Source organism: Triturus cristatus, chromosome 7 (assembly GCF_964204655.1).
Source record: "Triturus cristatus chromosome 7, aTriCri1.1, whole genome shotgun sequence".
NCBI lineage: Eukaryota > Metazoa > Chordata > Amphibia > Caudata > Salamandridae > Triturus > Triturus cristatus.
Window position 1 is genome coordinate 1,697,421,761 of NC_140590.1, and position 16,701 is coordinate 1,697,438,461.

General features: G+C 45.7%; 1 protein-coding gene across 2 annotated transcripts in view; it reads right to left on the reverse strand.

Annotated features, from left to right (window-relative positions):
- The window catches only part of LOC146812807 (alpha-2-macroglobulin-like protein 1), a 747,116-nt gene that overhangs the window by 165,086 nt on the left and 565,329 nt on the right, over positions 1-16,701 (reverse strand). For both annotated transcript variants that reach the window (XM_085619917.1, XM_085619918.1), the window contains exon 25: positions 9,982-10,063. In XM_085619917.1, the coding sequence (XP_085476043.1) occupies positions 9,982-10,063 (82 nt within the window). The remainder of the gene's footprint in view (positions 1-9,981; positions 10,064-16,701) is intronic.

The following is a 16,701-nucleotide window of genomic DNA, read 5'->3' on the forward strand; positions in this document are numbered from 1 at the left end:
TCAAATTCTGGTGCTTGTCTCCCCCCCCCAATCCAGTTTTGAGCCATCTTTCTCTCTGCTAGTAATAGTGTAATCGCCACAAGCTTACGGATCGAGGGTTGTAGGTCTGTGATAAGTCCTAAGATACAGATTTGTGGGGTGCAAGCTATGGTTCCATCACCATTGCTGATAGAGCCTAGGTAACTTGTGCACAGAAGCATTGTACCTTCTTGCATCACCATGCCAAATGCATAATCAGCACCAGATGGGCCACACCGCATACAGTCAGCAAACACCCGCAGGCCATAGCTGGTGTGGGGTGTAATATAGTTGCTGCAGGTATTTGAAATGTATGATTCATAAATTGCAATTAGTCGTGAGTCAGCCAGTGAGTGCACAACAATATTCCGAGTCTTTCAGCGTGATCGGAGAGTCCAATACTTTATTCCATTTATCTATGTGTCTGATCTGATTGGGGGGAGACTGACTGAGTGGTGTTATACAATCCAGTGATTAACCTTTTGTGGGAGGTACTGGTAAGCATGGCCTGAAGCATTCCCAGCACTGGTGGTGCATCTGGGTCCTGCGGGTAGAGTGTTTTGAGTGCCTCACGAAGTCTGTGATACATGAACCATAGGAGGAGGGTACTGTCAAGGTGTAATAAAACAGTGTCTAGGGATATAAATGTACCCTTCTGATATACCTCCAATCATAACTAGGCCAACCTCTGCTAGAATATCCAGGGCTTTGTGCTCCTGTGTAACAAAGATATCTGGGGCATACATCGGCACCTTCCCTTACAGCGCTGCCAGTTTTTGCTAGGCTTTGATAGTGCTATTAATTGTATTCATTTCTGTTCTAGCAACCATCCGTTGTGAACGTGGCAGAAGGGCGGTTAGCAGTGTGGGGTGAGTGTCATCTGCTTCAATTGTTAAGTATGGAAGATGCTGGGGGTGTACCAGTTGTGGACAAAGTGCACCTGCGTGCATAAATAGTATAGGTACATATCTGGGGCACCAAACCCTGCCTGCGCATGTCGCCTGGTCAGTGTCCCCCCACTACAGTGGGGATGCTTGCCCGCCCAAGCCAGCATGGTTAAATGGGAGTGCAGAGTATGAAAGAAGGCTTTGTTTAGGTTGAGTGGTTCATTGACAAACAGATAGAGTAAGCGAGGTAGGACAACCATCTTCATTACCGCCACTCTGTCTACTAGTGACAGGGGTGTTAGAAATGGGATCTCGCATGCATTCCTATGGGGGGGCAGGTCAATCTCACCACACGCACTGAGAGCGCGCTCACACTTTATACTGGGCTACAGTGCTAAAGTACCGAGAGGCCTAAAATCACTACCACCATGTCAGAGCTTAAGGCAAAAAGTTCAGGGGTGAACCTGCCAAGAAGGGCCAAGTCCAACAAAAGGCAATTGTATCCACTGCGCCACTTGTATCTCCAGTCTGGAGATTGCCTGGCCATAGTTCTCCCTGAGAACAATCTCGAGATCTCTATGGATCCAAACCCCCAGATTCTTGACTGGTTCCTCTCTCCACTCATGTGGAAAAATCAAGCGCGTGTGGCACAGTGCTTGTCATCATGGGGGATATGGTTGATTTATCCCAGTTAATTCTGAGACCAGAGTGTCTCTCTTACTTTATATATTTGCGTATCAGAGAGGACAGCTGCGTGTCTTAGTTGCGGACATAAAGTACCATGTCGTCCGCTTATAATGAAATGGCGAGTGGATGTTGTCTAATCCTGCTGCGTGTCTTTGTCCTAGTCTACACGCAAGGGTCTCCAGTGCAATCACAAACAACAAGGGCGATAAGGGACAGCCCTGTTGCGTGCCCCTGCATATCTGTTTCAGGTATGGTGTATTGTTATTGAAGCCCACTCTAGCCACAGGGTCTTGATGTAGCAAACCTATTCATCGAGTAAACATCTGGACATACCCATGCGGTGGAGCACATCGAACATATATAGTTCCATTGTATGGAATCAAAGGCTTTTCCTGCATCAAGCAGAACAGCTGCCGCTTTAAGGGAGGGGTTCAGTTTTTGCAGGATCGCGAATAGGTTTCGCAGGTTTTGTGAAGTTGACCATTCCGATACGAATCCGGATTGATCGAGTAGCACCAGTGTGGGTAGAAGCGGCAGCAGCCAGGTCACTATAATGTTTGCCAGGAGCTTGGTATCTATATTCAAAAGTGACAGCGGTCTATATGAGTCACATCGTACTGGGTTATTGCCTGGCCTTAAAAGTGTAACAGTAAGTGCTTCACAAAAGTTTGGGGGCAGTCTTTGTTTCTCATAGGCTTCTATGGACATCTCACGGAGGTGCGATGCCAGAAGGTCTTCATACTCTTTATAGAATTAACTGTGTATCCCATCACTACACAATGCTTTCCCATCTGGTAATGAATTAATAGCTTCCCGCACCTTCTCCACTATAATAGGTTGCACAAGGAAACTCCTGTTGCCCTGGGAAAAGCCACGCCTGTGTTAGCTCATCTAAGTAGGTGGCCATTTCAGCTGCAGATGTAGCCTCACCCGGTCCATAAAGATCTGAGTAATATTCCACGAATTGAGCCAGTATATCGGCGTGTTGTAGCATGTCCTCCCATCGCATGTTTTGAGTCCCACAATATGTGCCTGTGTTTGCTGCTCTTTTATCTTAGCAGCCACACTAAGGCCTTGTCTCCCGCCCTCTCCGTAAGATCTCACCACCCAACGTCTAAACCTGTGCTTCACTTCCTGTGCTGCGATCTCGTTGTATTCAGAGACCAACTCTCTGATTTCTGTTAACATGGTAAGTGTGTGTTGCGCCTCATATCATCTCTCCAGCCCCTGTAGCAAACTTTCTATGGTGAGCATCCTGGATCTAAGGGACTCCTACCTGTAACCCCATACATGTTCCCCTTATAGTGAATTTGAATGCTTTCCATAATGTATTTAGGAACTAATGAAGGATGGCTTCCTGCACCTCATCTCTAAAGACTGGATATAATAAAGAAGAGGTCTGTATTCTCCAATGAAATTACAGTGGGCAATGTGTGGGAATTGACATGTCTAGTAATACCAACAAATGATCCGAAAATATCCTAGGTAGATGTAGGACCGTCTCAACCCATGTGTTAAGTTCTCTTGATATTAACCAATAGTCCAGCACTGAGGAGATATAGGTGCACTCTTTAGTAATTGTGTGCCGCACTCTCCATATGTCAACTAAGTCATGTGCCTCCATTATATCACGGACAATCATGGAGGATTGTTTACCCATCCAGTCAGTCATAGCATTTTGGTCCAGTGTAGGGTCTAAGTATGTGTTGAGATCCCCGCCCCAAAGTAATATTACCGGTTGCAGGGTGTACAACATCCTCTGTAACTTGCAATAAAAGTCAGGATCATCAACATTCGGCCCATATGTATTAATAATGGTGACTGTTTCGCCGCATAGGCTGCCCTGTATTAGTGTGTATTGTCATTTTCCATCTGATTTCGTGTGGGTGAGCGTGAATGGTAGTCCCTTTTTTATCAGTATGAGAACACCCACAGAGTAAGATGAGTATGAAGAGGTTGCTCTCACTGTGGCCCACTCAGAGCTCACCTGTAAATCACTCGCCTATGTAAGATGTGTTTCTTGCATTAATACTAGTGCCTATCCAAATAGGCAAGATTTTTGGGGAGTTATTTAACCCATGTACATTCCAAATTAAAAGTCTAACCCGACCCAGCGTATGTGTCGCATTGGTGACGTATAGACTTGCAACGCATCATGGAAGCATATTATCTGGGCTTGTGTGGTATAGAAATGTAGGTTTTAATGATTTACTGTAACAAAAGCATGTAATAAATGGCCCCCAAGCCCCACCACCCATTTCAGCATGCCAATCATGCCAAAGAAATTCCCTGCATAACATAACAACAAAAACAGAGACATTGACCATACACTGCTAACTCTCAAAGTTATCACATTCATTCTAAAAATAACAGTTAGTGTATACCCTCGTAGGGACAGCTGGAGGCCAGAAGTATATCCTGCAGCGCGGGGTGGCTGGAGACAAAGAAGTCATATGTGGATTGATGGAAAAGCTCTGGGGGATAACTGAGTGATACCTCAGATTGTGTTATCATGCCGTAGTGGTCCGCAGCCGTATCAATTAACTTGCTAGACTCTTCAGTTCAGTTCCGAGTCTGAATAAGGCATCATGGAGATTCAGCGAGTTCTAGGCAGCAGCGCTCCATTGATTTGATATATATCGATTCATATGGCAGAGGACTGAGTCTACTGCAATGTTTCAGTATTTAGACATTAGGCAGTACTATGCTCTACCATGTTCTACTTACAGTTCTTTGTACTGCCACTTACAATCAATCAATCAATCAAGCATTTGTAGAGCGCACTACTCACCCGCGAGGGTCTCAAGGCGCTAAGGGGGGGAGCTGCTTCTGCTCGAACAGCCAGGTCTTGAGGAGTCTCCTGAAGGTCAGCAGGTCCCGGGTCTGTCGCAGGTGGATGGGGAGGGTCTTCCATGTCTTGGTGCCGAGGTGGGAGACGGATCTGCCGCTGGTGGTCGTTCGGTGGATGCATGGAACGGTGGCTTGCGGAGGCGTTCTGTATGCGATGTTGGTGAGTGGTGCCATGTAAACGTTAAAAAGGGTCGGGCTGAGGGATGATCATTGGGGTACGCCGCAGGTGACCTTGGTGGATTTGGATCGGAATGGAGGGAGGCGGACTCTCTGGGTTCTGTCGGTGAGGAAGGAGGTGATCCAGTCCAGGGCTTTTTCGCGGATCCCTGCGTTGTTGAGGCGTGTGCGAACGGTGTGGTGGCAGATGGTGTCGAAGGCGGCCGAGAGGTCTAGGAGGATGAGGGCCACGGTTTTGCTGTTGTCCAGCAGGGTCCTGATGTCGTCGGTGGCGGAAATGAGGGCAGTTTCGGTGCTGTGGTTGCTGCGGAATCCGGATTGGGTTGAGTCCAGTGTGTTGTTCTCTTTGAGGAAACGGGTCAGTTGTCTGTTGACAATCTTCTCGATGACTTTCGCCGGAAACGGGAGCAGGGAGATGGGCCAGAAGTTCTTGAGGTCCTTAGGGTCCGCCTAGGGTTTCTTGAGTAGGGCATTGATCTCTGCGTGTTTCCAGCTCTCTGGGAAGGTGGCGGTCTCGAAGGAGCTGTTGAAGATCTTCCGGAGTTGGGGTGCGATGATGGAGCTCGCTTTGTTGAAGATGTGGTGAGAGCAGGGGTCTGGCGGTGAGTCGGAGTGGATGGCGTTCATGGTTTTGATGGTGTCTTCATCATTGACGTGGTTCCAGGAGAGCAGGAGGCCGGTGTGACTGGTTGGCGGTGAGTCTGATGTGTAGGAGGCTGTCGGGGGGGTCTGAGTGTTGAAGCTGTTGTGGATGTCTATGATCTTGTGGTGGAAGAAGGTGGCTAGAGAGTCGCAGAGGTCTTGTGACGGCGGGATGTCGTTAGAGCAGGAGCTGGGGTTGGCGGGTTCCTTCACGATGTTGAAGAGCTCTTTGCTGTTGTGTGCGTTGTTGTCGATGCGTTCCTTGAAGGAGGTCCTTTGGCAATTCGAATGAGTTGGTGGTGCCTGCGGCTGGCGCTCTTGAGGGCTTCATGGTTGTCCGGGGTCTGTTCGTGACGCCACTTCTTCTCGAGTTTTCAGCAGGTCTGCTTGGATGCCTGAAGGTCGGTGGTGAACCAGATGGCCCTTCTGTCGGTGCGCCTCTTTGAGGGTTTCTTAATTGGGGCGAGAGTGTTGGCGCCGTTGTTGATCCATTGCCTAAGGTTGCGGACAGCTGTGTCGGTGTCAATGTGATCGGTTGGTGGGTCTCGGGCGAGGGTGGTGATTAGCTGGTGTTCAGTGACCTTGTTCCAGCTGCTGTGGGGGATTCGTTGCGGGTGGTTGTGTGCAGTGTTTTTCTCGAAGGAGAAGTGGATGCAGAGGTGGTCGGTCCAGTGGAGTTCGGTGGTGTGGCTGAAGGTGATGTGGATGCTGGTGGTAAAGATGGGGTCGAGTGTGTGTCCGGCAGAGTGGGTGGGTGCCTTGACAAGCTGTTTGAGTCCGAGGTTGGCGAGCAGGGTGGTGGAGTTGCTGTCGGTGGCGTTCTCGAGGTGGAAGTTCAAGTCTCCAAGGAGGATGTAGTCTGTGGAGGCCAAGGCGTGCGGGCTGACGACGTCTGTGAAGGAGTTGCTGAACTGTGCGGGGGGTCTGTAGACAAGGGTTCCTCTGAGGATGGTGTTGGGATCGATGTGGATCTGAAAGTGCAGGTGTTCGGCGGTGCTGAGGGTGTCTTCGGTGTTGGTCGAGATTCTGAGGGTGTTCAGACGATTCCTCCTCCCGGTCTGTTGGTGCTGTCCCTGCGGACGATCTTGTAGCCATCCGGGATGGCTATTGCAACATCGGGTGCCGATGAGGGGTTCATCCAGGTCTCCGGTCTCCATCAGGAAGGCAACGTCAGGGGAGGATGAGTCGAGCACGTCCCAGAGTTCGATGGCGTGCTTGAGTTACACATGTCACTCCGTATGAGGTGGAGATGTAGAGTGCGACGGGCTGGGTTGGGGTCGCTGGATATTTTTCAGAAACTCTGAGGCAGCCCTTGGCATGGGAAAGAATCTTGGTTTAACCTCGTATTCAATCCGGAGACGGGCTGGGTATAGCATCGCAGAAGGGATATTGGCTGTGCGTAGTTTTCTCTTGACAGAAGTGAATTTTCTGCGTGCCACCTGGACTGCCATAGTGAAATTGGGGAAGAAGGCCACTTCATAACCTACATTTTTTAAAATCTGCTTGTCTCAAGACAGACGGAGTACATTATCCTGGTAATTCAACAGCCTGGCGATGATGGGCCTGGGAGCGGTGCCTGGTGGTGGTCTCGTGGTAAGCTATCTGTGTGCTCTTTTGACAATCTGTACTGTGGAGAGCTGTTCTGAACCAAATATGTCTTTCAGCATTGTTTCTATGTAGTCCTCTAGGAGGCCAGTGTTGGTAGTCTCCGGGACTCCTACTATGCGAAGATTATTGCGTAGCGATCACGTTTCCAGGTCTTTGTTTTTTGCCTGTATTACCTCTAGTATTTTCTCCATATTAAGGCATTTAGTTGCAGTGTTGTGCGACTCATCTTCTACAGATGAGATACGTTGCTCTTCTGCTGTTATGCGTGTGGCCTGTTTATCCAGCTTTGCAGCGACATTATCCAGCGGCAGAGTCAGAGTGTCTATCTTTCCATCGAAAGCCTGCAGGTTCTGCTGCATTGTCATCTGGTTTCAAGTAGTGGAGGCTCCGGCAGTTGGGTCTCCTGCTCTGTGTCTGACTGCATATTTTGGAGTCAGGAAATGCAACAAGACTCGAAGTTGCGATGGTATTGTGATTTGCCGGCTTTCCCCATTATACCAGCCAGCTATATCAATGTACCAGAGCTTGAGTCAGGTCCTGAGGGCAGGCCACAGTCTGGACAGGATGATAAACGTTTGGTCCAGCAGGCCAGTGCGCATCCTCAGTCACCTCCTGGATATGCCACCAGATTCAGCTCTCAGCTACAGCGCAGGCCCTCCCAGACTAAATCAGGCTCCACCAGGAGCTCACAATGTAAGGCAGAGCAGAAATATCAGGCGGTACAATGTTTTTTCTAAGCCAGGGCACACATTCTAACACCCAGGTTCTATTTGGCTTACCAATCACCCAGGACTCGCCCACTGAACAGCCTCCTTTTCTGTAGTCAGACCTATCAAGCACCATCGGCTCCTCCATAGTTACAAACAGCCTCCAGGCGCAGGAGACATCTGTGAGCACAACTGCAGTTCAGGCCCTCAGCTAGGGCTCAAGTTAATGCACATTTCATGCTCGTTGTCTTGGCACTTGGAGCCGATCCAAGCTTTCTGGGGAGATCAGCAGTCTCCAGCAGGCCTTCCTGATCGCCCTCTCGGCTCAACGGCCAAGTGTCACCCCGCAGGTGAGGAGGTCTCCATCTCCCACTCCTCCAAGCCGCTCCACCGCAGGTCTCCAGCGAGCCTCCCCACCAACCAGCAAAGCGCCTGTCGTCAGGCCGCTGTCCCGGAACTGCACTGCCCATGCCACCAGCGCTCTTGGCGTAGGATCACATGGTTAACAGGCTGACACTGTCATAATTGTAGTCTTGCTTGAGTCCGCACATGCTGCTCCGGGTGTTTATTAATTTTACTGCAACGGATGATGATCCATTCCGAGGGTAATGTGGGATGAGAGTCCACGGCTGGCAAAGCCACACAAAGGTGCGGCCATCTTGCCATGGGCTCGCTAGCACCCCCTTCTTCAAAAGTGCCTCATTGACTAGGAGCAAGAGTTCTGCAACTGCTGAGGATGGCTGCTGGATTGCAGTTAGGAAGTCAGACTTTTTTTCGCAAAAGTGGTCCAATGCAATTTTCTACTGCTTTCTATGCCACAGATGAAAAAGAACAGCTATATTCGCAAAGAGGCATAGATGGACAAGGGATTCTACCTTCAAGATATCTGTCAAGGCCGCTAGTGTTTTGTAGGTGTCAGTATAATCCAGAATCCATATTGTAAGCAGGTAGGAAGTTTTCAGCTTCCAAAATCTGATTCTGTTGAATCTTTGAGCCCTATGACTGTGTTCTGCCAAGGAAACATCATCATTGCCTTACCCACCTGGATAATGTCTGTCGATTTTGAAAACTGAAGAGAAACTAATATTACCTGGAAGTATTGTGCTGGTGATGATGTCATAGGTAGTACCAAAGACACAAGGGTTGGTGCCATGATAGACAGATTCTTCCTTGGAAGTTGAACCAAAACGGGAGCTTGTAGAGGCATGGATCCTGGTGGCATCGTCAGAGGAGCTAGCATCATCAAGCTCCCAATGATGGGCCCAGCCTTGGAAAGTGGACCCGAGCATAGCCAGGTCATCCTGCAAATGTCCATCCTGGTCAATGGCTTCGTGTTTTTCAGAATTGGAATAAGAAGAAATGACCAGCCTCAGAGAATAGCATGAGGTTTACATAAAGGTCTGAGCAGGACCATTTACTCGAGGAAGAAGGCGAATAAAACGTTTTATTGAATTGTTTCTGCTTTTTTGTGGTGTGACCCTTTAAGGGATTATTTCCTATCTGGTAACTTACCTGAAGGAAGTGAGAGACACCATGCTAGGGTGTCCTTGTGGGCCTGTGACAAAAATAGTTTGGCCTAACACTCCCAGGTGGCTTTGGGGGTGCAAGAGTTGCAGGTGGGTCACTGTTAGATCCAAGACACCACAAACGGATGTCATAGGGATCCAGTAAGGACTTGTTTTCACAAAATGTCCTACAGTGTTTAAACCCCGGAATCTTATTTAGAGACATTTGATCTGCTGAGGAATCTAATTTGGAAGCCATAGAGAGAAGATCTGGTCTTGAGTAGAAGGGTGCAGAAATTCAGTAAGTTACACCAGGTGCCAGTTGGCACCATATATAAGGTGATAGGGAAGATGAAGCCATAGCCATCTTGTACTGCACCCATAGACCTTTGGCTAATAGTTTCTTAATATTTTAACCCCCACCTGTCCATGGCAGCATCCATTATATCTGAACTGTTCAGTCTGGAAGCTTAATCTGCCTAAAAAGAGCCTTCTCTGGGTCCACAAACAAAAGTTAATTTGGTATGTTCCATTACCCAACCAGGTTTGACAGACTGTACGCCATCTTTAAGGGAGGAGGAAGGCATTACCTCTGTCACCCTGATGGGCCACCATCTGTTGAATTTAGAGATGACTGAAACATTGAGGAGGAAACACTAGAATGACAGAAACAAGAAGAAAAAAAAATAGAAATAGAACAAAAAAAAAAGAACCAGTCTGTTGAAGGAGTTGGCAAGGTATCTTTAAAGCTCTATTTCATTTCTTTACTCACCGAGTTAGGGACCCTCCTTCATGCAAAAGCTACTGAATGAATTAACAGCAGCAGAGACTGCAGAAGGCATGCAGAAACATGCTGTAGAAAGGCACTTGCACACAGTTACCCTATCTATGTTTACTCACCAGGTGCTACCAGAGTCATCGCTGTTCCCAAAGGCACTGTAGGAGCCGTCATCATGCTTGTAGTTCAGCTCCTGTTGGTATCCTGCAGGAGAAAATGATTATGTTTATGTTCAGACACTTTACTTGAGCTGTCCAGCAAGAACCCTGGTGCCTGCCTCTCGACCTTAGGGTGGCATTGCTGTGTTAGTTTCCACTATTAGAAGATGCAGAGGAGCCAGAAAATCCTGCTAAAGTGACCTGTGCAGACAGAGTATGGTATTTTACTGAGTCCTTTAGAAATCAAAAACAGGTCCACCAGTGGCACTGGCCACTCACGTAAAGCATGACATTGTTTTTTTTCCTGGACAAGAAAGGCTAATAAGTTACTTACCTACTTACGTACATGGCCCATCCCGCATAACGTGGGCACGCGGTGCGCGCAGCGCACCGCGTGACCACCGTGCGTGCACGGCACTAACTGCGTAAAGTGGGCGCGCGGTGCGCGCACGGAACGAACTGCGTTAACTGGGCGCGCACGCCACGAATGGCGTAAAGTAACTTAGCATTTAAAAAACCGTACAAATTCACTGAAAAAACCATAGGTTTCACACACGTTATAGTTAGGAATTAGCATTTAAAAAACCTTGCAAATTCACTGAAAAAACCATAGGTTTCACACATGTTATAGTTAGCTGTACATTTCACTCGTAAAAAAACAATGAAATTCCCCCGTTATAGTTAGTGCAGGCAACTATAACTCACGCGACCGCAATCTTCTGCTGATGACATATGTGTCTTTATGAAAAAAAAATATTTGTAATATATGTATAGCTAAAATTTAATGGAAGAAGACATGGGCAAATAAGTGTCTAAATACAGTATTAGCATCAGCAGAGGATTGCGGTCGCGTGAGTTATAGTTGCCTGCACTAACTATAACGGCGGAATTTCATTGCTTTTTTACGAGTGAAATGTACAGCTAACTATAACATGTGTGAAACCTATGGTTTTTTCAGTATATATATATATATATATATATATATATATATATATATATATATAAATGTTTTACTTTAATGAATTTTCCCAGTATTTTATCATAGGGAGATCTCCGACTGTAAAGGTCTCCGCCATGTATGGGGAGTATCAAATATGTTGTAAAGTCATTACTAGTGGTAACTTTACTATTGCATATGATGTTTTTACTGACTGCACCTCATGTTTCAGGGGGTGAGGATTTGTTCATCTACACTTTTCGGTGAATTTATGCTTGGAGATGGTGAATAGACAAAAGTAGTAAAATTACTGAAAAATGTATGACTAAACGTACACGAGTAGATTTATTCATGTGTAAGTTTACCTTTGAGAATGGGTTCTAAGATCTCCACTGGAGACAGAAGGCATCCGACAGGAAACTACAAGGAGGAAAGGACAGGGTGCAGAGCAGAGGGCACAACCTGAGCAAAGAAACTTTGCTGATGCCGGGGCCACTAACACACAAGGCAGCACCAGAGAGACCTTATTCACCACACCTATAGTACCATGAAAATGCATGCCGCCATTTGGCCCAAAAGGAGGAGTTGTTTAAGGTCTCAAATGGGCACTGGACTTAAGGATATTACTTAGAATGCCCCAGATCCTCTGAGGAATAAAATACTTCCTGCAGGCCATATCCAGGGAAAGGTCAATCAGAGTCAGGTGTGACATCTATTGACTACAAGAGAAGCTGAGGCAATGGAGCTTGGCCATGGTGCATGATAAGTTGCCTGAATCTAACTGGGTAAACTTACCTTCCCCAGCCTGTCATCCTTTTAATGAAATTTGGTGACCCCCAATCAGTGACCCTCAGTCTCTCAAGGGAATCTGCCAGTACTGCCAGCACTTTAGTGTAAACCCATAGTGTGATCTTGAGGTCAAAAGACAGACTCCTGAATTGATAGTGATAAGAACTCAACATGACACATAGATAATGGCTGTGGCTTGGAGGATGGGGGTGATAAAATAGGCACCCAGGAGATCTCAAATCACCTTGCAATGGGGTGCATTCAAGGTCAATAGAACTTGACTCGGGGACAGTATCTTGGACTGAAGGACGAATGAATACAATTTTAAAAAAGACTCAAATTCAGAATGGGATAAGGCCCCTGTCCTTCCTGGGAACCCTGACGATGTAAATCCCACACCCTCTCCTCCATGGACCCCATTTCAATGGTCTCTTTCTGCAACAAGGTCAAACCTCCATCTCCAAGATGGAGGCACATTCCCCTGACTGAAAGTTGGAGGATAATTAAGGACACATTTGAGCAACTCTGCAACAGCTGAGTCAGCAAAAGGGAGTAGGACTGGAGAAGTTACTGCTGAATGTTTGATCACCCCTTCATGTGAAAGAAGACAAATAATTGATGCCTAGTCTGTGCTGGATAAGAAGATTTTCTGTGCCAGGAATAGTGGGAGCTTAAAAAGTGACAAAGTTGAAGGAACTGCTGGTGAAACATTTTTGCTGAAGAGACAAGTTCTAGGGAGCATGCCGAAGAGTGGCTATTTGAAACCTCTCCAAGGGGCAGTCTCTTTCCTCCAAGCAGTTTCTCTCCATCAAATGGCATATCCATCAATGCTGTCTGGAAACTTTTGGAAAATCCCTTTGAATGCATCCATGCGAGCCTGCACAACATCCTTGCTTTTGTCGTAGAACATGCCATAGAGTCAGCCAAGTCTAATCCACATTTCAGAATTAGTTTGGTAGCATCAAGATCATACCTAAAAAGTTCAGAAAAATAAGCACCTAAGAGGTTCAGAAGGATGGCTACTTGTAGCTATTTCTGCCGTTCCCCACACGGCATGGGCAAATATGGCTCAAAGAAGCTCATAGCATTGGCAGTGGCTAAGGCTGGACCACAAGATGCAAATACTTTACACTATATGGAGTCAATACATTTGGAATATTATAAGGGCGTTCGAGGTTATCAGTGATCATATCATCCCCCTCCGTGCACTGAAACATCACTGTTGGCATATCAAGGGTATTCTACCCAAGGGTGGGGAAAGGGACAGCTTTGGGGGATCCTTATGAGCCTGGGTGAAAAACAATTTGAGCATACTCCTCCCTGATCACCTTTGAGTGAATGGAGATAAAGGAATCACATGTCAAGGGACTGTAATCCCAGTGCCAATGAAATTAGGATTGAACAGGTATCTCTGTTTACTAAAATGATGAGAGAGTTCAAATACATTAGGGGTGACATTTGACCAACTCTGCTTATCAAGCGTAGGTGGATATTCAAAATATTCCAAATATTTTGAAAAAAATAAGGAGAAATCTGGATTTGCACCTATAAGGCACGAAAAAAGAACAAGTTATTAATTATTATTGTTTGCTTACAACAAACTTTTAAACGTTTTCACTTTCCAAAAACAAACTCTGACAGCAGGAATTTGTTTTTTGAAAAATATAAACTAATGGCCCCAACACCATGTGAGTTGTTTCCCAAAATGTGAGCTGTACATTTTTTACTTTTACTGTTCCTCACTGCTAAGATAGTTTTGGTCCTGGGGTGCTGACGGACAGTAAAAAAAACAAGCCATCTGACCACTTACTCTAAATAGGGCGGTCAGTCAGCAGGCTTACAACAGCTGGCCTATACTACCATGAGTCGTTGGATGAAAGTTTATGCAAAAGGAGAAAATGTAACTGTCTCGGTGTAAACCTGGTGGTCCACCGGACTCAAAATTGGCCAGACAGACCAATAATTTGGCAGGCAGGGTACTCAGCCACCCTGGTGATTCAGTTTTCAACACTCTGGAGAATTAAATGGTTGGGGTCCACCCATCATATTTCCTCTCAGCCACACCTCAACTCCAGTCCTCTCCACATCTTGAGCCACAACTGCTCGATCTCTGAAAGGACTATCCCCTGTGCCAGGTCTCCTGGAGCACATTGGACTTCCAAGGCTCTCAGAGGATTGACTCAGGCAAAAATGAGCCATTCTGGAACCCTCTTTAGCAGGTTCAAATTGGTGCCACCATCTTGCTGGCCAAGGAGGAGAGCAGGTATCCATCTCCAATGCAAACCATGGACCTCCTGGGAGGTCACAGACTTGCCCTGAGGGAGCATCATCTCATCGCAGTCCAAAAGACCCTGATTCAGGCACATGATTTGCCCACTACAGAGAGATGCAGTCCAAAGAACAGAGCAGCACTGGAGATCATATTAGTCATCCTAGAACCTTAGAGAGCCCTAAAGACCTTTTAAAAAGGAATCGTGATAGAAAAGAAGGGCAATGTAGCTATGTAGGCTACAAATAAGACTGAAAAACTGACACTGCTTCTTTAAGAAAGAGCACTCCACCAGTATCCCATCATGCCCAGTCAGTAGCAGTAAGGACAGTTATTTTTTTACAGGAATCAAGGATCATGAGAGAACACTAGTTATTGTTTCTCTCCCTTCTCTAAGAGGCAGGGAGACTTGTTTATGCCTTTAATGATTATTCCCCAGGAGGAGAATTAGGATTACACTTAAGTCATTCAGGGGATCCTCATTAGTACTCACACGAGCTAAACAAAATAGCAAGCCCATCTATTTTAAAGGCAAAGATAGCAACAGAGAAAATAAAACCACTCTAATCAAAAAGATTCAGTAAGAAGGCTTGGTGCATGTGGACATCAGTCCTTGAATCTGAATCAAGAAAATAATATATAGTAAATGTATGTAGAGACCTCCGTGTGGTCACTTTACACATTTCTGAAGTTGATACATTCCTTAGCAATGCAGTGGTAGCTGCCTTCACCCAGCAGAATGGGCTAAAGGCATACTAGAAAATGCTTAGATAGCAATATGATGCTATAAAAGAAATCAAGAAACAATCTAAATCTACCCTTTTTTGAAGTGGCTAAATGCGCACAAATGGGATGTGGTGACAAAAAGATGACTTGATTGTCCAATTTCCATAATTCTTTCTAAGTAGAACTTCAGTACCCTTTTAACTTCCAAAGAAGGTAACGGCCTCTCTGAAGCAGACAAATGGCTTTAGAAAAATGTTGGAAGGGAAATCGTTTGATTAACATGGACATTTGTCACCACACTACCTTTGGAAGAAAATCTGGATAGCTTCTCAGAACTAAGAAAAGAGCACATAGAGATGCAATCAGCCACAAAAACTAAATCCAGTGCTAAACAATTACAATGACTAACTTCCCCACTTATCAATGCCTCACAATAAAAATTTAAACAATGGATGCAACACGCTTAGGTTCCATCTCATCTATCAGCCACCCCTGGGCAATCCACCCTTTGTAGAACTAATCACATAGCTTATCCTTGAGAAACTATTCTCTCATTCAAATCCCATCTTCCTTGGTGACCGCAAACTGCATTGGGGAGCAGAAAGTGATTCCTATGTCTCTAAGTTGACCATTTTCCTCCAAACGATGTTCTCTTCCAATTGTCCACCTCTCCTACCCATAAAATAGTCTCCATCCTGGACTTTGTGACAGCTAATGAGGACCAAATCAAAGTAAAACCACCTATATTGTTGACTGACTACAGTGATATCAACCTCATGGACCTGTCTATGAGTATCTGTTCATCACTTGGCGCTATTCCAACATCTCAAGGGCTCACAACAAGACAAATCAATATCAAACTTCCATATCCCTTATCATTAATGAAACAGCCCTATTAAACCTGAAACAAATCAAACCAATTCCCTCTGCTCAGTGGGCCTCCTTACAATTGACTCTTGATAGGAAGACCCTGAGATTAGTAGAAAGAAGGTGTAAAATACCCACTGTCGAAAACCTCACGAAATATGTCTATAAAACCAAAAGGCCTGGTTTAGATCTTGGCTGACGGGTTACGCTGTCACACTGGTGACTGATATCCCATTAGCTGAAATTCAGGATATAACTTGTGATGGAGTAACCTGTCCGTCAAGATCTAAATCAGGCCCAAAGTCTTGTACATTGGATCAGAGATCAACCTCAGCCACCTATCAACATAAAAACTATTTGATTTAGTCAGACAGTCATTAAATCACACACTATTAACCCTACCTGACAATAGCCCTCAAACAATTTGCAAGACCTTTGCCATCCTATTTGAGGACAAAACTGAGAAGATTGACCTTTTTCTCAACTTGAATCAATGCACTTCCTTCATTTGTGATCAAACTCAGAAATACGCACCTGGACAGAATCGAAGTAGTAATGCATTAGACCTCCGTAGAACCATTCCCAAACTGAAAACATTCCACCACTGCATAAGTCCCGTCTTGACCACCATCACAAACAAATTTGAGTACTACTATTGTGACATTTTAGACAAATTTATCAAGGCCTTTCTGTCAAAAGACATCATACAGAATATCCTAAAAATTGGTGAAGTAATCCCACACCTCAAAAAGCTAGGTTCTGTCCCAGAAAATGTAAACTAATACAGTCCAGTATTGAATCTTCCCTTTTTGCCTAAGGTATTTGAAAGGTGTTGATAGCCAACTGGAACAATTCCTTTACAACAACAATTTACTTGACTAGTTTCAATCAGGTCGCAGAGCAGTCTTCAGCACCGACAGGGCAATGGTTTCAAATTGTTGATGATATTCTTATTATCTTGGATAACAGTGTCTCATGCTTCCTCAACCATCTCCATATCTTTTTGGCATTTTACAACATCAACCATCTGAGCCTTCTTAAAACTCTTGAATGCAGAATGGGTTTGAGAGGAACAGTGCTAAATTGGTTAGTCTCA